The sequence below is a fragment of the Bolinopsis microptera genome, chromosome 7 (assembly GCF_026151205.1).
Source record: "Bolinopsis microptera isolate Bmic1 chromosome 7, MBARI_Bmic_1.0, whole genome shotgun sequence".
Taxonomy (NCBI): domain Eukaryota; kingdom Metazoa; phylum Ctenophora; class Tentaculata; order Lobata; family Bolinopsidae; genus Bolinopsis; species Bolinopsis microptera.
The window spans coordinates 12,353,015-12,375,575 of NC_087078.1; the positions used below are offsets into that span (position 1 = coordinate 12,353,015).

Genomic DNA, 22,561 nt, shown 5'->3' on the forward strand with positions numbered 1-22,561 from the left:
GTTCTCTCGGCAACATTTCGCCATTTAGGTGTGTCTCTCCGGAAGACTGCCCTTACCTCCAAGATTTACCACCACGAAGCAGATCACCCAGCAAGGTTACATTTGGTGTTGAATCCAAGACAGAACAAAACAATGAGAAAAGCGTTATTGAAGCTAACTTTATACGATTTGAACAAAAGTCACCGAAGAGTGAGAAGTCCCCTTCGCCAAGACCAAGTACAAGATCTCCAGATAAGGAACTAAAGCAACTCCCGGCTATCTTGAAGCCGGAAAAAGGTAGAAGTCCGATAGATCCATATTTTGCTGTCATCTATCCAAAAAATGAGAATGAGTTGTTCAAAATCTTTATTCACGGGTTAGATCTCGAGAAACCAATTCCCATGATAGTTGTAACACATGTTGCCACACTGAACCAAATACAGGTTTACTGCTCTCAAGAAAATGATACGGTTGTAGTTCGTATGAAGCCTATATATAATGGTATGTACAATTTAGATATGTATGAAGGGGGCCATCCTCACCCTTGCAGTCCCTTTATAGTTTCTCTAGAGAGTGAGCATTTGGTTCAATACGTGGTGGAAACCAAAAGAAGTTATCGAGAAAGAGACCAGGGAGCAAAGTATCATATTCTCGCCTGACATCTACCCTAGAGTTGTGGATACCCGGACAAGCTTCATCAAGTCTAACTACGCTGAAAGTTTGTGGGGCGATGATCTAGTCGAGTGTGACATTGTAAACAAAAGGGTTGATAATGTTACTATTTCCTCAAAAACTTTGAGGTTTTACAAGGAGGATGCCTTCACCAGCACAACATTTGATCTCGATTTCCAGCCAAAAGATGATAACTACGAGAAAATATCGCCAGAACCTCCCGAAGAAGTATTCTCTCCTCTGATCATGTCAGTAGACCTACCCTCCTACCCTCATGTGACCGTAATAGATATCCACACCAAGGAGGAGCTCCATGTCAACATCATTAAAGAAGAAGACTCGTATATCATAAAGGGTCAACCTGAAGTTTCGGGTCACTTTAAGATTGATGTTCTCGTGGATGGAGATCACATTCTTGAGAGTCCATTCTACATAGAAATAAGCAAGAATCAGCCGAAGAATATCATATTTGCATCAATGAGACCTGCAAGTCCACGTCCAGAAGATATAATAATGATGCATAAGAAGATGCGAAGGAAACCTAAGAAGAAGAAGAAGAAAGTTGATCCTACAATCCCATTTTTAGACGGGAAACCGATTGATGCCGTGCACCTTCCAGCACCGGGTCTCTTCAAAGAACCCACACCGTACACCCCGGCACCTCAACCGACTGTAACCACCACAACGACTACCACTGTAAAGCCACCAGTGGTTTTCACAAGGACAAGACGCACAGTGACTACCAAGAGAACAACAATAAGCGACTCCCAGCGAGAGGATTACGGTAACAACACACTAGTTGACTTCAATGAAGCTCAGTCTGCGCTTAATAAGGACATGGCAGACTTGAAACTTTATTTAGAGAACTATTTAGAGGCTAATATCGGAAATTTGAGTGATACTGATGATGAAAGAGAAGGTTATCGACATGCTGAACAAAGACGATTTGTATTCTTAGACGACAGCTCGCCATTCGAAACGGACGTTTTCAGCAGGGAGACAAAATCAATGGAATTTGGATTTAAATGCGAAAATGCTTGGTGTGAGGAATTATACATCTTCCTTGTCCACGAAGAAACGCACGAATTTACAAGGTCTCGACTGGATAAAATGGATAACGACGACGAATTTGCCTGCTTCGCTAGAATTCACCAAAACGGGAGATACGTCCTTGAAATATTCATAAAGATAGGCGTCTCTTCAAGAGGAGGTTCTTCCTCTTGGCAAACGATGCTCTTGGAGCAGCCGGTCTAGATATGTGGGGTCCAGGATTTGTGGGACCGGTTGTAGTCAATGTGAAAACTTGGTTCTATATCAGTTTCAAACGATCCGGTGCTGGCGTTCTCTCATGTGTTTACACTGATGCCAACGATGATCCCATAAGTTTGGAAGCCAACGAAACAGAAAATGATGTTTACAAGTTTGAGTACACTCCAACTCTTGTTGGACCCATTGAAATCGATGTGACTTTCGATGAAATGGACCCACCTGATATACCTAAGGAAATTGATTGCATAAAGAGACCACAGCTGTCAAATGGTGCGACGAAGTTTGATCTTGGAATGAACAACTTGGAGGATGTCGATGTTGAAGTTAAAGACTTTAGAGGGCTACAGATTGAACCAACTATCATTAAACTACAGACAAATGAAATATCTGTGACTTTTGCACCTGAGGTATATGGAAAACACACAGTTTCGGCTAAAAAGAATAAAAAGGACATTAAAGGAAGTCCGATAGATATCACGATTAAAGATGAGGCAACATTTGAGGATGATATTGTAGTATATTACGCTGAAGACCCATTTGATGTCAGTAATCAGAGCATTGAAGTACATCCAACTGTAACAGGTTCTGTTGTCGCCAGACAACAGTATGCTTTTGCCAGGGACCCAATTCCAGCAGAGTTCCTTTTCACCGCTAAAGAAGCGTTCGTCGGCGTTTTCAGAGCTTATATAAGAAACCTTGAAACCGGAGAAGAACTATCTGTTGATATAGAAAAAGAGGGAGAACTCGGTTATCTAGTTAAATTGAGATGCCAAAGGGCAGGGAAGCATAACTTAAATCTCACCGTTTCAAATCTAACAATTCCTGGATGTCCGTTGAGCTTCCACTGTATTGATGGTTTGGGAGCTGCAGGGATCAGTGCTTCAGGACAAGGTTTCACAGGACCTCATCACGAGAGTATACTCAACGTGTTCACTGTCATGACAGGTCTTGCTGGACCTGGGGTCCTTGAAGTGCTGCTAAGAGACAGAAATGGTGACATCCCAGTAAAAGTGAAAGACACAGAGAATGGTAAGATTCTGTGCAGTTACACCCCTGGTGAGTTTCCGGTGTTCATGGAGATTTTGTTCGACAAGCAACATGTTCCAGGGTCTCCTAGAGTTGTCCCCCCGTATGAGGTATTCGAAACATCAAGTGATAGCAGTTCGGATGAGGGCGATGATAATGCCTCAGGTAAACACAAGGATGTTCATTACTTTTATGTAAACGAAAATGCAACCATGGATTTAGAATATGCTGCCATCGGTGACCTGAAAGCTGAAGTTGTTAACTTTGAGAATGAAAACATAAAGATAAACGCAAAGGTCACAGCAATTGCTGCTGGGAGTTACATTATCGCATTTAAACCAAAAATAAAGGGTCTCCATATGGTCGAGGTGTTTGACGGAGAATTTCAACTCAGCAACTCCCCTTTCTTCTGCACTGTTCTTGAATCCCGAGGTAAACTGGCCATTGAAGTTTATGGTCCTGGATCGAGGGACCCTTGGTGCTTAACAGAAGAACAGCTTTCACTGTTAACACATCCGGTGCGGGAGCTGGTGTTATGGAGGTGCTTGTGGAGATTGATGATGAAACTGTTCCTGTAGAAGTTGAGGATAACTTTAACGACAGCATCACCTGTTACTACACGCCTACAATATGGGTAGACCATACCATCAGTGTCATCTACAATAAGGAGCATGTTAAAGACAGTCCAAAGGTACTGAGAGTGTACGAAAATGATCCTAAGAAGAAGTCTATGGATGATTTGGATAATGGTTTGATCGTTAAAATACCTCCAGGTGCTCATGATCACATATTTGTTGAGGTCGAGGATCCCGAAGGCAGGCTTGTTGATTCATCCTTCACAGCCCTCGGCTCTGATTGCATCAAAATATGTTTTGAAACTCCAGTTCATGGGGTATACTTATGCAATGTGTTCTTCCATAATGTGCACATCAAGGGATCTCCGATAGAAATATTGGTAGGCGGAGTTGGTGGTGGTCAACCATTAGTGCCAACGGGGCCAGGAAACTTCCCCAAGTCGCTCAAACCAGTAAATGTAGGAGAACCAAGTCAAATTGTTGTAGTGGCAAAGTACAAACTTCGTCTAGATGTAGACATCACCCACGAAAATACTGGAACAAGACTACCTATCACATTAAAAGTTGAGAATGATGGCGAGAATAAAATTATGTTTACACCTTTGCAAGTCGGTGGACATGTTATAAATATTGAAGTCAAGGGTGTACCGCTTCCAGGATGCCCTCTTACAGTAGAAGCTGTTAAGCCCCCCGGAGCGCCCGCCGCGAAGATTGATGGGCTCGGTTCAGATGGTACCGGTGATAATGCTGATGATTGTGCACCATTTAATGATCTTGATGAGTTTGGTGAATTTGGCTCAAACAATATAAATGATCCCAATGCAAGACATGCGCTAGACCTTTACATGCCTCATGCCAAGGAATCTCAGAAAAGGAAGGAAAGGATCCTGAATCTCCAAAGAGGAGCAGAGGAGACATTTTTGATTGACACAAGGAGTTGTGGCCAGGGAGTGTTACAAGTTGCCATAGCATCTAACATGGGAGAAGTTCCTATCTCAATGCATCAAAACAACGACGAAACATACACCGCTAGCTTCACTCCTGAGAGTGATGGTCTTCTGAAGATCTCGATAAAATTCAACGAGAAAGACGTGCCGGGATCTCCTTATATCGTAGTAGTGGGTGATCCTCAGCCAACAGTTCTAGATTTTAATAGGTTCGTTGTTTACTGCTACGATCCCAATGGAGCTCTTGTGACCAGTGCTTTACACGAGGCACCTGATGGTAACATCAAGCTTCGCTTTCAACCTGACGACCCTGGCCAATACAGGGTTGAAATATTTAATGGTGACAGTCACATACAAGGAAGCCCATTTATTGTGCATGTCAACAAAGGAGATGTTGAAGAGAAGAAAGATGATTTTGATATCCTTCAAGGTGATGCTGTTATGATAACAAAACTCCACGAAAATATAATTTATGCCTGGGAACAAGTTACAATTCTCCTTCCAGCAATCCCAGGAGAAGGTGGCCTGGTTGTTACATTTCTAGTTACCGGTAAAGCTGACAACTCTTGGAGGCTCATCCGGCTAGGTGACATGAGCTTAATCAGCTGGTGTCCTCCCAGAGGGGGCAGATACAGATTTGAAGTCACCGATAAAATGGGGTTGCAATCAACATATTTTGTTGATGTTGTCCCTGTTCTGGACATTCCAGAGTGTGTGATAACAGGTCCTGCATTTGAAAAGGACGTTATCATGAACGAAACTACATTCTTTACAATTGATTGCTCAAATTCAGGGAACAATACTATTAGTTTAGTCCTGAGAAATGATGAGGGGAAGATCCCAATTCTGCTTGAAGAATTGAGACATTTTTATTGGAAATGTACTTTTCATCCAACTGTGACCGGTCAACTTCTCGCAGTTCTTCATCTTGACAAAACACTCTACAATGAAAAACTTCTTTGCATCAATGTTAAGAAGGAAATTAAAGGAAGATGCCAACTGACCGACATTTCACCACCAATAGCCTCGGTCGGAGTGACAATAAGGTTCGTTCTAAACTTGGGGGGTTTATCTTCAGATGACATTGTAATATCCATCTTTGATCCAAACGATGAACTTATAGAGTGTTCTGCAAAGACATTTGATGGTGTAAATGTTAACATCGAATTTGTTGCTCAGAAAGCTGGAAATCATTTTGTGAATGTTGTTACCGGTGGGGAGCAGATTGAAGGAAGTCCAATTGCTATTGACGTCCAGGGCGAGGGCCACGAGATAACAGGTTCACTTACTTCGATATTGAAGAAACGCATTAATAATACCTCTATAAGCGTTGGTGATGGTGACACCATAGTCGCTAAGAGTAGTGATGAAGATAAAATTAAGAGTGCTGTGACCCTTGCAACCCAGTTTGATGTTGGCCAGCAGAATTCACCTCCAAAACGGCCCAATAGAGCCCTTAAGTCAAGAGAAGTAAAGGTAGAAACTCCTCCATTTTTCTTGTCACCTGGCTCCAGAAATAATAGTCCTATTATAGCTAATTTCTCCCCAATTCTTCCAAAAACAGTCGAGGAAACTGCTCCAGTAGACACGAAATCATCCTCAGAGAGTGCAGTGCTGGTTGGTGACGAAGTGAACTTTGTTATCAGGAATGTTTCTTCTACGGACTATAACATTAACATTGATGGACCCGCTGGTTTCAACTCATACTGCCACTCCCACTACGACGATAACAATAAGACAGTTAACTTCAGATACGTACCTGAAGTGTCGGGGAGGTATTCTGTACGGCTTTACAATAAGCAGAGTGAAATATTTGAGAGTCCGATTGAATTCAAAGTCATGCCTTTACCTGAGCCTAGAATATACCTTGTGGTGAAGGGTGATGGTATATCAAAAGGTGTTGTGAACAAACCAGCAAGTTTCGAGGTGATAACCAACAGCTCAGGAAATTTGACAGTTTCGATTGAAGGGCCAATTGACACTAAAATACGTGTAGCTGACCGTGAGGGTGACACAGGCTGTATTGTGTTTTATTTCCCAACGGTTGTTGGTGACTACAATATCCACCTCAACTATGCTGGAGTTGCTATTGATGGCTCACCTTACACTGCAAATATCGTAGAACCTGAAGAGCCTATCACTCAAATTTCCGACAAAGTCTTTGTCGATGAACGCTTTGTTATTCCTCTTCCAAGAACTGCAAATACAAGTGATCTTGTAGTTTCAGTTGGAGGTCCTGATGGGATCAACACTAAGGTACAGATTTCCAAAGATCCTCAGAACAAATCTGTTTCATATGTCCCAAACCTCCCAGGAAGGTTCCAACTGATAGTTGAGACGTCGGCTGGTCCGATTTATGGATCTCCATTCAATTTGACTGTGATCCCTCGGCTATCTTTGGAATGCACATGTACTGGAAAGGTTCTGGAGGGTATGAAAGTGAGGGAGGTGGGGACACTTGCTATCGAATACAACCTTGAAAACCCTGGAGGTCTGTCTTATCTTATGACAGGACCATCACGACCTACCCTCCAGATTTCAAGGAGAGACAATGTAGATTTTGTGAACTTCAGTCCTAAGAAGGTTGGTCGGTATCAGCTGGTTGTAAAGTACAACAACAAGGTCCTCAAGCACTCTCCTTTCCAATTTACTGTTGTAGACCTGAGTCATTTCAACTTTCTGTACCTTCAAGATGCCCTAAACTCAGTTCAACTCAACAAGAATGTAGCAGTTACCTTAGACACTGGTAAGTGTGGTCCAGGGAAGGTAACGGCAGAGCTCCAAGGTCCACTGCATTATGACACTGTTGATGTTGACAACACACCAAACACTGCTACGATAAAGTTTCGAGCCGCTAAACCCGGTCATTACAAGCTTAACATGTTTTATAATGGTATGTCCTTCCCTCAAAGTCCTTTTACCTTCCACGTATCGAGGAAAAGCGGGGGTAAAGCTACCGGGATGCCGATGGAAGGGGATGGATTGAAGGTTGCTTATGTGAACAAATCCAACTATATCTACATCAGCAATGTCCCCAAAGGAACGGGTCTTCAGGTGAGCTGGAGAAATCTTGTTTGATTACAAAAAATCGTTTCTTTATAAGACATATAGATCTTTGAGCGTTTATCACGTGACCAAGCTGAAATCTAAATGTAAGTTATTATTTAACTCATCAACTTATTATGTCCTCTAGGTTGAAGTTCTCTCAGCTGATAAAATAGCACAGGAAGTGAGGGTACACTGTGGGGTGAGCTCATAAGTCATGTTTAATTTATGTATAATATACAGGGTGGGCCAAAAGTCAGTACCCATACATTGGCCTTAATAGCTCCGCCGTGTTTCATATTTGAGAGCTGTTGCTTTGCAGATGGCATACTGTACTTACTGGTTCGAGGATTCCGTCGTCAAAATTTGAAAATTCGAATATTTTAGACCACGCCCATTCAATATTAAAACACCTATATTGTTTTCTCTGAACATGCTGAACGCCTAATTTTTCCAGAGACTGTAGATTATCAAATGTTGCATATGATCTAAAAACATGAGGCAAAACGGATTAGAAATGACGAAGTTATCAAGCATTTTCTGTATCTCGTTAACAAAATTGAATGGGTGATTATGTGACACCGTGACACGACACCTTAATTGGGCACCCTTAACAATTCCCATAATGTTTAACGGGGTAGTTAACGGGGTCACCTTATCACGTGATTAGGTAAACCAATCACCTGATCACACGTAATGAATAAACTCGTTATGCTTCATATCTCGGTCATCTGAGAAGCTACAGTTCTAATTCCTTCAGGAAAAACGTAATTCGAATGGCCAAACACAATTCAATAACATTTAGCTTGATCCGACTATCCAAACTATCAATTAAATGTGAAAATGAACCTCCATTTGAAAAAAATGAACGCGAATATTTTTCGAGTTGACAAATTCCTCGAACCAGTGGTGGTACTAAGTCATACCAGAAAGAAGTATTTAAATTGGGCACTCAGTGACTGAGCTATAAAGGCCAACGTATGGGTACTGACTTTTGGCCCACCCTGTATGATAATATGATATAATAATATTTATTCACAGATAAATTCTAAAAATACAGCTGGTCTAAAATTGTCAGACTGTTGAACACACTATACCAACAAGTTTAAATTAACCAGTTAAAGATATTAATAAATATGGTATAATCAATATTTTATCATTGTTCATCGTTTATTTATTAATATTAATGATTGATTGATTGATAATTTTAAGGAAGATTGCTCATTACAATATCCCAATGTAACTGATGAAGTTTCAGTCGGTCAGTACAGTGGAGTACGCGGTGTCCGGTGTTGGTGTTTACACAGTGAGTCTGAAGTGGGAGGGACAACAGCTTGTGGGGAGCCCTTTCACCGTTCCTGCAGTTGCTGTAGAGTGAAATGCCGAAATGGGACCAATGCTCAATTCTAATGTGATGAAATTAAATAATATTTCCCGGATTGTACGCGGCTTTTGAGTGCTGTGAAAATTATCAAACATACGTCATACCGTTGCTGAGACTATAATTGAAAGTTCTGTATAATGGAGTAATGGGTATATTTTTTTAATAATCTCAATTATAGTAATAATGAAATATTTAGAGTGTTTTTTTTTGCAGTTTAGTAGTTTACTAGTGGCAGATTTGTAGAAATGACTCGAGATTTTTTGTATTTTATTGCCTTGATGGCATTTGTATAATTTCGAGAAAACATGTATTTCTCGCAATTGATATGATTGTTGAGATATTTCGAGAAACGAAATCTTTAGAATATCCAAACATTCGATTTAGGATATCAATGTATTTATGGACTATATGATTACTGATAATAATAAATGTCTCATTACTTGTCCAATAAAACAAACAAATCTTCGCTGTCTGTCCCTTCATGCGTGGGTGATGTACTTATGTATAAAAATGTGCAAACCAATCTTTTTGGAACAAATTCGCTTCAGTCGGTGATACTAACGATCCTTCGTTTAGTTATTAATTCAAAATAATGACGTCCCTAGTTGTCAGTGTCTGTGTTGTCTCATGTTTGCTTAGCTTATCATTTGGAGCTATCATAATAGAAAGTAGTAAAATGACTGCAGAACAGTTTGTTTGCACGGAGAGACAGGCAGGAGGTAAGATTCCAGATAATTGCTAAACTGTAGGTTAGAATATTGCCATTCCATTCATATTATAAAACTTTGTTCTAATGTCAACTCTTCTTTCCTATATCGTGTAATCAGAGCACATGGTACGTTGATCACAGTGCTGGCAAGCACGACCGTTGCATTTATTGTGGGTATACTATGTTCCCCATTTACTATTATACCCCTTTTACTTTTATACCCCCTTTGGTACACGTTACAAGCCTCTTTTGTGCACGCGAAGCGTGCACTCCGGCCGGAGGCGGCGGCCGAAGGCCGCCGCCTCCGGCAGGAGTTTTCCAGGCATTAAGACTCATCGGAAGTCGTTCAGCAGATTTATTTTTAGTTCAAAACATTCTAATTTGATGTCAAAGATGACAGGAATAAAAAATAGTTATGTTCAGATTTTTAAGAAATTTGCATAAAATACTCGCCAGCACTGTTATACGAAATTCGGTAAAAAACCCAAAATCGCCATATTCAGGTGTCCTAAAAACCATGTTAAAATTGAGTTAGAGATCTGAAATTTTTCAGGGCGTCTAGACGTTGACCAAATTGACTGCAAAAAAAGTTTCAGGTTTCAGGAGCATCGGGAAATGGGTTTTCTAGAACCCCTGTTTTACGACAGATTGTCGGGACATATACAGATAGATATACATATATATTCAGGGATAGACGCTTTGCCAGTCAATTGTAGCCTGTATTTAAGTGTCCATAGATTTAAAAGTATAAAAGATACAGCCATTTCCGACCACAGGTCTTGCAAATATATGTTTACACTTTAGTTTACATTGTATAAAAAATTTTTGATGACGTCATCAAGTTAACCGTTTTTAAAACTTGATTTTTGACAAAGTAATAACTTTTAAAATTAATTTTAACCCATTAAGGAGTAATTTTATTCAAAATCTGAGGAAATTTTTACCTTAGATAATTGTTCAAGCATTCTGAAAATCTACCGGAAAGTTTTTCTAGCTTGCTCCTTCATAAAGATATTTGTCATTGAAGTTTGTGCTTTTTTGAAGAATTATTTTATAAAAACGTCAATTTTGCGATTTAGTATTCTTTGGTGTTGGGCCATGCCTTGGGTTGTGGAGCTCAGTTCTGCTTCCTATAGGTATAAATTGTGCATTAGGCTAGTTTTAAAGTTGAAAATCGAAAAGTTGCACACGTGGGGACACGCCCAAATTGATAGAAAATTGCTAAAATCACTGAAAATTGCTGTTTTCGTCATTTTCTGTCAACTTTAGAGTGCCGTTGTGATTACAGTTCTTCTTGAAATACTTTGAAACTTTGCATGCTTATCAAGCTATATATAAAACAATTACATGCAAAAATTTACGGCGATTCAATATTGGATGCGCATGCAACGTCCGCTCAAAGTTTGCACGTGCGAAAGGTGAGAATTTTGCTCATTCGTGATTTCCAACAAATTCTGCTTTGCCACGACAGTTTAATGTCATTATATATGAATTTAATGTCAACTTGAATGAGTATTAAGTGGTATATTCAGTCAGTGATGGACCGATATGCTTACCTAAACACAAGGAAATGTTTTTAAAGGAAAAATTTCGAAATCGTTGAAACTTCCTCCTTATTATAATGAAGATATCAGTTTATATTTCGACTTTATAAAGTACCCTGACATTATAATCAAAAAGAGATGATATTTTACCAAAACCCATAATCATGGGTAGAGTGGACCGCTGCCAGTGTCTCTCTTTCCCAAACAAAAGGAAATGATATTAATTTGATTGACCGTTCTCAAATGCAAAATGATACCGAGAATGAAATCGGTCGCTCGCTTTTCCCATTCATTTACAATTGTAATAGATTAAGAAGAACTACCCAAAGGCAGCTGTACTCGGCAATAAAGATTCAATAAACTTCAGCTAATGCAATAAGTGATAACTACCACCCTTACCCCGAAATACTAGGTATCGACCCGAACGCAACCCAAAGAGATTTTTACAGCATCTGATTGACATGTAATCAATCGAAAATTATTACAATTCGTAAGCCGTGAATGAATGGGAAAAGCGAGCGACCGATTTCATTCTCGGTATCATTTTGCATTTGAGAACGGTCAATCAAATTAATATCATTTCCTTTTGTTTGGGAAAGAGAGACACTGGCAGCGGTCCACTCTACCCATGATTATGGGTTTTGGTAAAATAACCTATCTGCTTATTTGCAGTTAAAGCTACATCAAACTTCAAAGGCAAAGGAACGACACATTTGACTTTGATGTAGAACCTTTGACTTTGAACCTGGTGACCAGGTTCAAAATCTTATATATCCTATATCACCACAGATTTACGGTTAGTTAAAGAACTGAATGACGCTGAGGGTGGTGTTATAGTTCAAGCCAAAGAAGGCAGGCTGGAAGTCTGTTTAAGCTACCTAAACGTTACGGAAGATGAGGACGCACCACCGGAAGTGATATACGAGTGGGGGACTGTGTGTGATGACAACTTTAGTAAAGACACCGCCACTGCTATCTGCAAGACTTTCACCGTAGCTGAGTATGGGTTTGATTTCTCTGATGGAGTGTACTATGGAAGAAGTAATAATACTAAGTATAAAGTTGGTGAGTCATGAAATTTTTCCATATTCTGCTTTTTATCCTACTAAACTTAAAGTACTAAGGAGTAAGGGTAACGGATAGCCAATAAAAATTGAAGATGTTTCAAGGAGGCTGTTGAGCTGGTACTCTGGTAGAATGAGATTCATTATGAAAAATTAATAAACCTTAAACACCAGCCTGCTACTCATGTGTATAAATATGTATTATGGTCGATGTATTATATCCTAGATCTGCAGTTTCTGTTTATTAGCTGATAATTCATATCATAATCACAGGAGGAAGCAAACAGCAACATTACCTGGATGAAATGGACTGTCCCGAGGGAGTAACCAGCTGGTAATGTTCATTCTTTTTTTTCTTTTTTTATTTCTTTTTTTTCCTTTTATTATTATTTTTCAATGTTCATTCTGACGTTAAACTTCTTAATTACCAGCTGGTAATGTTCATTATGACGTTAAACTTCTTAATTTTGGTGCTCAGAATAATATCACAACAATGTAATCTTATATTGCCATTGGTCTGGGTCATTTGTTAGATTTAACTTATTTTAAATCTCAACTCTCTCATATTGATATAGGTGGGACTGCGGATACAGTGGAAAGGAAAATACCGAGAAGGTGAAAGTGAATGGAACTAGACAAATAGGGCGTCCTATTACAAATTGCAACCACAAGGAGGATGTCTTTATTGAGTGCAAGGAAGGTTCGGGCTTTGCTTTTGTGGCTTCTAAATCTTTGTGACGATTCGTCTGATAATATATAATTATTGTTTCAGCCTGGTAAAGATTAAGTGGCAAGCGAGTGAATAAATTTTAATTTTATGTCACATAATCGATGAGAATTGTAAATATCTTTAAGCATGATCTAATGAGATATAAGAAAGTTGAACTGGTTTTCATATCTTTGTTTCAGTTTTGTTCTGCTATCACTGCAGTGGGGACTCTTACGATGACTGCTCTGCGCTTAACATGCAGTCTAAACAGTGTGGAACCAGTTCGTTGAAATTTTATTTCCGTTGTCGAATGTGGCAAAATTTTTAAAAAGCTATCTTGTTGTTAGAATTTTACTTGTAGTTGTAAAGCTAGCCCCTCAGACATTACCTTTCGTTCCAATATCCATTATCCAAGCTACATTTTGAAATGATTGAGGATCAGCATCAACTTCAAGAGATAATACATACTTCGACCTTGACTAAAGTACTGTAATTTTAAGATATTCTAGTGATATAAAATATCAATAAGTAAAACTGATAACCCCCCAGCAATGAACAGTTGTTTTCGTAAAGTGAAGCAGTATAAAGCTGGCGAGATGTCCGTAACTCACGGTTGCATGGCTGATACGAACTGTACCGCATGGGAAAAAAGTAATGCAATGATTAGTGGAATCAAGCTGTACTTTTAACGTACTTTTAACGTACTTTTAACGTACTTTTAACGTACTTTTAACGTACTTTTAGCGTATTTTTAATCTATTAATTTGTGGGTTTCTCGTTGACAAGAGGTCGGCCCTTACCAAATGTTTTGTAGTTTTGGAAATCCTTTCATCGTGATGTTAAACCATGGCAGTATCCAAGAAGCCCGACCATTCAAAGTTAAGGTAGACTTTAGGGTTACGTTAGAGTTATAGGGTCCCTAAAGTTTCCATCACCCCTAACTCTAAAAGTCTACCCTTAATAATAGTGAGGCTTCTTGGAATGGTCCAAACCATGCCAACTACAATTACAAACTAGACATAATATATCCAGCTGCCATGCCAACTACAATTACAAACTAGACATAATATATCCAGCTGCCATGCCAACTACAATTACAAACTAGACATAATATATCCAGCTGCCATGCCAACTACAATTACAAACTAGACATAATATATCCAGCTGTCTTCAAGGCCACAAGTCGAGTGACGGTTGTTGGGGCTTTTCCGTTTAAAAAACAGTAACCAAGAAACCTAACGCTGTCTAGTTTGTAGTGACAGTGTAGTTTGTGTTTCTGAACTTTATAGCAGAACACATTCCTGAGCACTTGTAAGAAGTCGTCTGCAGTACGACCCGTGTGACATGACATACACACACTCAAACATTAAGAGTTAACAGTGCAGTCTGGGGGACTATTACACTACTGTACATGGCAGTGTCACTAACACTGGATACTCTCTTACAGCATGCAAGGCGGATAAAGATAACGAGATGTGCTACTGTAATGCTTGCACGGCTACCAAGTGCAATTCTCTCTTCCAACGTATGATTGTGAGTCGTGTTTGCCGGTTCATATAGCTTTGCAACATTCCTGGATGTAGGGAGTTTCTATTTCTTATTTTAACACCAATGCAGATGGTGTGATTTTTAACTTCTTGTATAATTGGTAACCAGTCGCATTCCTATGTCAGCAACATTGATCTGCGTGTGTCGAATTTGCATTCCGATGCACACATCAGAAACTTCCAGTTTTAAAGTATTTTATAGGCTTTGATCGAGGAATTTTACTGAAAGCAGTACCCCCTTTTAACCAAAAAACCTTCGTAGAAGACACCGGTAATCGTGCAGTGTTATAGATAGGAATTTTACGCCTTTACCATGACGGTCTCTAACAGCAGTGCCACCTGTTAGTAACAAGGCATCTCACACACAAATATTTCAGTCAGATTTCGGAGAGTACTCGAAGGACTTTGGAAAGCTGGTGGAGTGGATGATCAGTAATTTTACAAAGATTATGAGATATGTCCTGTTTGACATCTCTGCTTATGGTTAATGTACTTTGAGCTGGCTCTCATACAACAAGCCTGAGACCATAGCATTATGTGTGCTGGAAAATACGGCCGAAAGACTGAAATAAAGTTGATGTGTAAAATATATTTCTTACGTTAACGAATGTTTAACACCTTAAATGGAAATTCAGTCGGAAAAATTACTCGTGGCACGGCGATAATTTCTAAGTAGTTGAAGTCATAAAAAGTGTATGAAGTGTTTACCAGGCGTAGTTATATAGTATATACTATATACCTAGCAATAATTCTGAGTTAAAATAGTCTCGAGTGTTCACTAAGTGCCACGTATAGTAAATAAAACTTGTAGGTTTACAACCTACCAGGACGCGCGCCGAGTTGGACTCGTCGACGGTCCTATATGGAACAAATATTTTAAGAGTATCACCCGTTAAAATAAAACTTGCACATGTTTACTGTTCTTAGCTATGTCCTGGTTCATCACTTTTGTAGCTATCAACCCCTTGGAAACGTGTCTTAAAAAGTAACTTAAATTGCAAGAATTTTAAGAAAAGCTTGAAACATATTTACATTTTAAAACTACAGAAAAATACAAAAGTTTTCAAAAAACAAAAAACAATTCTTACCTATTCAAAACTCAAAGTTCACAAAAATGTCTGATTCTTTTCACCAAATGTAGATCTTCACGAATAAAAACCTTTCTTGAATTTAAAGTTAATAAAATCACAAATCCAATATGTTAGAGGTCACTTTAAACAACCATGAACTAACGATTGTGATTAAAACTACCCTAACCAGAGTCAACTAACTCCGTCGACCCTCACTTCTTTCAACCACCTTCAGGAGTCGCCCGAGCACTCGAAGCTGATGTCTGACTATGAACACTCCGGAATTGTTTAACATATGAAGGTGATTTATCATTATTGTATCTGGAAGTATAACTGGAAGTTGTATCATGGGATACATCTTCTGGTGTGACACTTTCAACGCTTGAGGGTCGAAAATTATACTGCTTATACTCGACAAACCCAGTACTATGGTGATCGTCATATGCTGGTTTCGTAAAGTTTGTGGCAAAGCTGTCTTCCCATCTTTTCTTCTTCATTGCTTTCTGGTTTTGCAAGATTTCTTGACTCTTCAATTCCATTTTCAACCTCTCCTCCTCCCGCCGTTCATCTTCTTCTCTCACTCTGTTCTTTCTCTCCCTCTCACGATAAAACTGTTTTTCCCACTCTATTTGCTCCTCCATACGGCTTGATTTGCGTCTGGGCAGACTTTTTGTCCACGATTCTCTTGATTGACCATATTCCTCATTTGTTCGGTCCTCTGAGGATGCTCTGCTTCTACTGTAGAACTTATCATTTGAGAGGAGATCATCAGTTGAACGTGAGGAGTTGTTCGTTGGTGGAGGTGGTGACATATGATCAGATCTATGGGAAGCAAAAATAGGAGACGTACCTCTCGATCCTCCGTACTGTAGATCAGAATCACTGTTCAAATAGTTGGAAAAAGAAGAGAACTCATATGGTTTTCTACCACTGGTAGCAAGTGGAGGCTCGGCTGATTTAGCCGAGTCATACTCGGAACCTCTCCTAGAACCATACTGCCGCTCAGGAGTGTGGCTGCCAGAGTACGAAGACAATGGGGAAGATTCAAAGGATTTGTGCGACGATCCTGGTGAAGGTGAATCCCTGGAGTTGTGGTTTTCCGAATATGTATCTTTAGAGCTGGTGTAATCGGTGGTCCCGTATGTGCTTTTTCGATTACTTGTGAAGGGTACATAAGAGGGTGATTCAGATTGCAAATTTTCTGGTGGAGTCGGAACATTTGGAAAGTATTTGGTAGATATACGTTCTCCCCCCAGATTTGAAGATCTTTTATAATGAGTCTCAGTGTTTGTGGAGCTGATGTAGTCGTCTGATGTTACTGGTGTTGCCCTTTTATAAATTCCAGTGAATGAGACAGGCTCTTCTGCTTCATATTTCTTCTTGGTACTATTAGAGAATTCTTCTGACGTTGTATGATTTGAATTGTAGCTTGTAAAAGGCAAGGAGCTCTCGCTGTCCTTATCATCGCTCGTCTCGCTCGTTGCATCACCATTTTTCCCGTTTTCCGTTTTTCCTTTATCGTCCGTCTCCTGATTGGGTCCGACATCAGCCCACTTAGAAGCTAAGTTAGCCGAGTAGGAATAAGAACTGGTTGGAGATAGACTGTCACTGGAATATGATGAGAAGGAGGAATATGTTATGTTCGGGGAGGTATACGTGGACGAACTGAATAAACCGGTTGAGGTGTTTGATCTCCGCAGAAAAGATAGTCTATCGTTTCTTTTCCTCATCGACTGTTCCCTGTTAGTTCTCTCCCGTCTGATTTGCTCTTCCTTTAGCCGGAATTCATCTTCTCGCTCCTGGCGTTCTCTAGCCATACGTTTCTTGAGTTGTTCCATCTTGAAATCTTCCTCCCACCTTTCCTGAGAAAGGAGCAGCTGTTATGATGAAGTTGACTAGATTGACCATGGCATTCTTGGTTAGACTGAATAGGTACTGCAGTTACAGTCTACTTCTAAGTTCTAATTATTTAAAGGTGTTGATATATTTGTGTTGTCACGCAGGAAATCAGAGCGAATACTTCAATCACTCATGATCAATGATCATAAAAAACGGCACGCTGTAAAACTTGTTCGTGCGAGATCAACTGCTTTGAGCAGTGTCTGCAATATAAAAATTTAAAGATACGAGGCACTAACATATTCAAAGTTTTCACGGCCCACCAATATTCACTTAGTAATCAGCAGCTTTGAACAGCAGGTACTCATTACTTTGTAATAAGTACGATAAAAACCAAGAATCACAAGAAATTTAAAATTTACAAAATCTGAAGCTTATCCTTCGTTTTAAAAGTTCAAGTTAAAGGTGAACACTTAAAGTTCCGTCCACCTTCAAGGTAGTGTTAAACTTTTAGCTGAAGGCTTTACTTAGTTACCAACCTTGTCAGTGTTACCCACTACCTGGCTAGTTTATAACTAACAGTAATATTCGATTATATTTTTAGATTATGAACTCAAACAATTTTCGAAAATTAATGAACGGCTACTGTCATTATTTGGCGTTTGTACTTGCAAACGTCTCCCTAAATAGGCAAAAAAAGTAACACTTTCAGTTTAACAATAAATCAATCATTACCTGTTCCTTCCTGCGTTTCTCTTTTTTCCTTTCCCTCTCCAACTCTCTTCTCAACATCTCCAACTCTGCCTCTTTCTCGTCTGGCTCCCACATGTCATCCTCATCCCCTGACTCATCCCCATGCAGCATCTTTATCAGCTTCTGTGGGTTATATTTAAAAATAGAAACTAATAGCAAAACGTATTTTATCTTTATGATGTAACTATTCAAATGCGGAGTACAACTTCATGAACGGTAATTATACAATCTAAATTTTGTGATTAGAATTAAGAACTTGTACGTAGTCCCAAGGTTAGTACTCATCCACAGTAACTCAGGGTTATCCAAATAACCACTCCTACCAACTTCTCTGTGCTTAACTTGTTGCTTAAATCATGGAAGTATAATTACCTTTGCACAGTGTACCGCACACCGCGTTAAACATTGTGCAAACGTAATCAGAATAATATATAATGAATGCTGGTCATATACATATGTAGAATGTAGAATATAGAATGAAATGGAAAGAGGTGGATGAGATTACCCAATTATAAACCTTCTGATTCTGGCTCTTAATCTCAACAGTCAACTACACACTCGACAATTACAAACCTCATAAGCGGTACCGATCTCCAAAAACTTCTTGGTCGCCTCATCATCTCCTTGATTCTTATCCGGATGGAACTTCAGAGCCAACTTCTTATAAGCCTTCTTGATGGTCTCCTCGCTGGCCCCGTGCTCCACACTCAGCTGCTCGTAGTACAACTCATAGTTCGGCATAGAGGCAGTTTGTGTAGGGTTGTAGCCCCAGGGTAACGCTGGTCAGCTGCTTCTCTCCCGATGTAACACACCTTATTTTTCCTTTAGTAGTTGTAGGTTACTGCCGATCTGTAACGGCCCACATTTGACGTACATCTCCCTTAGAGAGAGGTGTGGTGTTACGTCAGATCTAAACTGAGCTGTTTGAGAGTCTAGATATACAACCAGACGAATTAGTTTGAAAAAGTTAACACATATGTGGTGTAGTCTAGAACATGCTGGTTGCTGAAAAACACCAAAGTCTGGGTTATCTAAACAAAATTAAATGAAACTATAAAAGTGCGCGGTGTGTGTACAACTAAAGTTTCAACCTTCATGAACTAAATTCTGTGCTACTACTACTCCAAACACAGGGCGACATAATAAACAAAGAAAGAAAATACAAAGTAACAACTTTATATATCGAGCTGTGCTGACAAGACCTGCAAATATGTTGAGTTTCCCAGCAGCAGCAGGAGCCTGCGCTAGTGTGGGCTCAGCTAAACTACCAATTGCCGGGTGAATTACAAGATGACAATTAGGTATCAACACATTGGTGCAAATACCCGCCTACCTCTCGCAGAAGATGTGTACTTCTTTGTCTTGCTAATTATACGTACCTGGCTTTGTCAGAACGTTCTGCCAGGGTCTAAAGGGCAAGTTTTGACAGATAGATAATTGTGCTGTCTGAATAGTGATGAGAAGTACAGTAGATTTAGAAGGGGCTGTATATATGGCTGTGGATATTTGACAGAATTTGCGTTAGACAGGTAAAGTCATGCTAAAGTATTATGTATGCTGACCGTTATACAGTATGTAAATCCCGCTAATTTATCGGAATATTTTAACGCTTTCAAGAATGCACGGTCAGTCTTCAACACGCATCAAGTCATAAAACACGAAATTTGTAGGGCTATAAGCAGCAAATGCTTTTTGGAGAATATGTTACTTACTATTTCTGCAAAAAGTTTCAGGTTTTAAAGAAGGCACTAGTTGGATAGATGGCTCGGAGAATTATTACTGAACTAATACTTGTTGGTGTATGACTGGTATTAGGAACTGGGTTCAGAGGAGGTGTTGACGTTTTACCCGCAATACTGTATAGGTGGTGCTTCAGAGTATTACTGGCTTTGTATTTCATAGGTATTGCAATAATACGTCACTGGACACACCTTACAAATTACGTTATAACCTAATATGTTTGTACAGCTTGTGTCTAAAAAACCAAAGAATAGAGTCAGGGAAATGTTCATTGAAACGGTAGTTTTACTGGGAGCTGAGAAATAAATTGTATAATCAAGGTTTGCTCATTCCAATATCAAAGTATAATTACTGATGTACTATAATTATGAAAATATACAAAACGTTTATCATAATTAGAGCTATAAATATACTAAAAACTGTGATCTATCCAGACGTAAATTATTATTAAAGAAAATTAGGTGTTAATGAAACTTAAAGGATCTAAGGTTTAAAAATGCAACACTCCATAATCCATAATATATACATCATCGCTCTACGTTTCCCATTATGGCCTAAACTCTCCCTACTAGTCTTATTGAGAAGAAACAGGTTGGGCCAGAAAAACGACAGATGAAAATGTAATGATTTATTCGAGCAACTCTTATCTGGTTATAGTTCAATATTTTTGTTGAAACTGCAAACGTAGGCCACATAATGACAATTTAAGTTGTCCAGAACTTTTTATAGACCAATTTCATTATAGTTTTGGCGAAGAAATTCGATTCTACTGTTTTGGTCCTTAATCCGTAACCAACTCGTTATGAAATGATCATAATTATGAATGGGGGAACAGTTTGGGTAAGAATATAATACATTTACGTCTGGGAAACTAAGGAAAGCTGAGGATAGACAATATAATCAGTAGTGCAATCTTAATGGAGATAAAATTAAATGAATACCGAGTTGAGTATTTTGTCTTATTTCTTGCAACTTTCAATCAATCATTAATTAAACTAATTAATTAAAATACGCACGATAATAAAATTGACTGAGAGAAGAGTTTAACCATTCGAGAACCGTCAAGAACGGCAAAAAGCAAACTACGCGCTATAATTGTGTCACGCGTCAGAATATTATTCAGTAGAGACCACACACGATGACATACAAGTCCACCGGGCTCTTGGAATGTCGTCTTCAACGTCGTCGTAGTATCGCTTATAGCAGTCCTAAGTCACGACATTTCAAGATAATACAGTAAATTTGAATTGCGTGGGTATAGAACATTCTCGATTTGAAACGGGTGAATTAGAATATGGAAAGGAACGCTCTTCAAAGCATTCTTGCCATGTCTGCACATTGGTAACATACGTGAATTAGTCAAATTGCGTCAAATTGCTCTCTCATGTACTGCAGAGTGCTCAAGTGCTGTTGTCTGTTTGTCCTAATTCAGTCAGTATAGTTTCTGCTCTGTACACTTTAAAAGTAACAATCAACAACAATGATTTAAACAGTAGAGGATAGTAGCAGTTACTCAGCGATGATATAAACAATAGAGGATAGTAGCAGTTACTCAGCGATGATTTAAACAGTAGAGGATAGTAGCAGTTACTCAGCGATGATTTAAACAGTAGAGGATAGTAGCAGTTACTCAGCGATGATTTAAACAGAGAAAGAGCGGGGTTTCAAATTAAAATTGCTAACTGATGGTTGTAAATATTACGTATTATTGACACGTGTTACTATTTTATAATTAGTCATGTTGGTTCAGGTTAGCGTGAGAAGTAACAATCAGTGGCTGTTTTCTTGATTATGATGATAATAATGCGTCATTGAATTTGCAGTACAACTAAAAAAGGAACACATAAAGTCTAATAAAATATTGAATACCTTAACGTACTAGTAACAAGATATTTGACATACTGGAATCATCAGCTTTATAACCGTGTTGAAAGTATAGAAAGTATTTAAAATCTAAAGTTAGTACAGGAGCCAAGTTCTAACTAAACTCTTGATTTGCCACTGATTATGGAATTTTGAGGTGATGATTTTACAGTTGGAATAGAAAACAGAAATGAAGGATTTATTATCGATCGCTAATTAGTAATTGTAAAATTTAGTTTTACAATAGCTATGATAATGGTAAATTTAAATGTGCTTTTATTGTCCGAATCCGTATAAAACCTCTGTAGCACTTAAGTAACCCACAAGTAAGCTTTAATGTTACATTTCAATATATAATAACGTTGATGATTTCAAGCCCGCATTATTGCTGCTTCTGCTTGAAAGAATGATAATTGATAATGTGAATTATCCATGATGCCTGCATGACATTGATAATTTTAAGGGTTTCTTTAAATATTTCACTAGGCCTCAGAATGAAAGTGAGCTTATTTGGGTCTTTCAAACGGACTGTTACGATACAAGGCTAATAATTACTGTACCAGTAGGCAGTACCAAAAACAGCTGAGTTACAGGAGCTTGCAAAGAACCAACACTCGAATACATAGTAAACCCCATAACCAATGAACATCGCCAAGCTGGTTTTGTAAACCCATCATGCGAGTTTGAGAAAGAGTAACACTCTAATTATCGCCAGTGCCAGTATCAGTACCTCTATAGCCTAAAAAGCCTAATCTAAATCACGAGTTACTCCTGTCATCATAAAGCGATTGGAGCCTTGCCAACTCCAGCTGCGAGCTGGGTTCAT

The 22,561-nt window shown here is 39.0% G+C and overlaps 2 protein-coding genes across 2 annotated transcripts in view; one reads left to right on the forward strand and one right to left on the reverse strand.

Annotated features, from left to right (window-relative positions):
* LOC134818540 (purine nucleoside phosphorylase-like) overlaps positions 1–22,561 on the forward strand; it is a 103,097-nt gene that overhangs the window by 18,563 nt on the left and 61,973 nt on the right. The gene's annotated exons all lie outside the window — the stretch shown is intronic.
* Positions 15,047–19,014, reverse strand: LOC134818566 (J domain-containing protein DDB_G0295729-like). Its single transcript, XM_063828182.1, has 3 exons — positions 18,706–19,014; positions 18,115–18,255; positions 15,047–17,402 (listed from the first exon to the last, which is right to left on the reverse strand). Exons 1-3 carry the CDS (start codon positions 18,871–18,873, stop codon positions 15,762–15,764), a joined length of 1,950 nt encoding a protein of 649 aa, XP_063684252.1. The 5' UTR covers positions 18,874–19,014; the 3' UTR covers positions 15,047–15,761.

Bases quoted from the DNA above. Each gene is read 5' to 3' on its own strand.
- LOC134818566 (XM_063828182.1), bottom strand. From the start codon at position 18,873: ATGCCGAACTATGAGTTGTACTACGAGCAGCTGAGTGTGGAGCACGGG. The intron at 18,256-18,705 runs GTTTGTAATTGT...TATAACCCACAG, and splicing joins AGATCGGTACCGCTTATGAG to AAGCTGATAAAGATGCTGCA. The intron at 17,403-18,114 runs GTAATGATTGAT...CTCCTTTCTCAG, and splicing joins AGAAACGCAGGAAGGAACAG to GAAAGGTGGGAGGAAGATTT.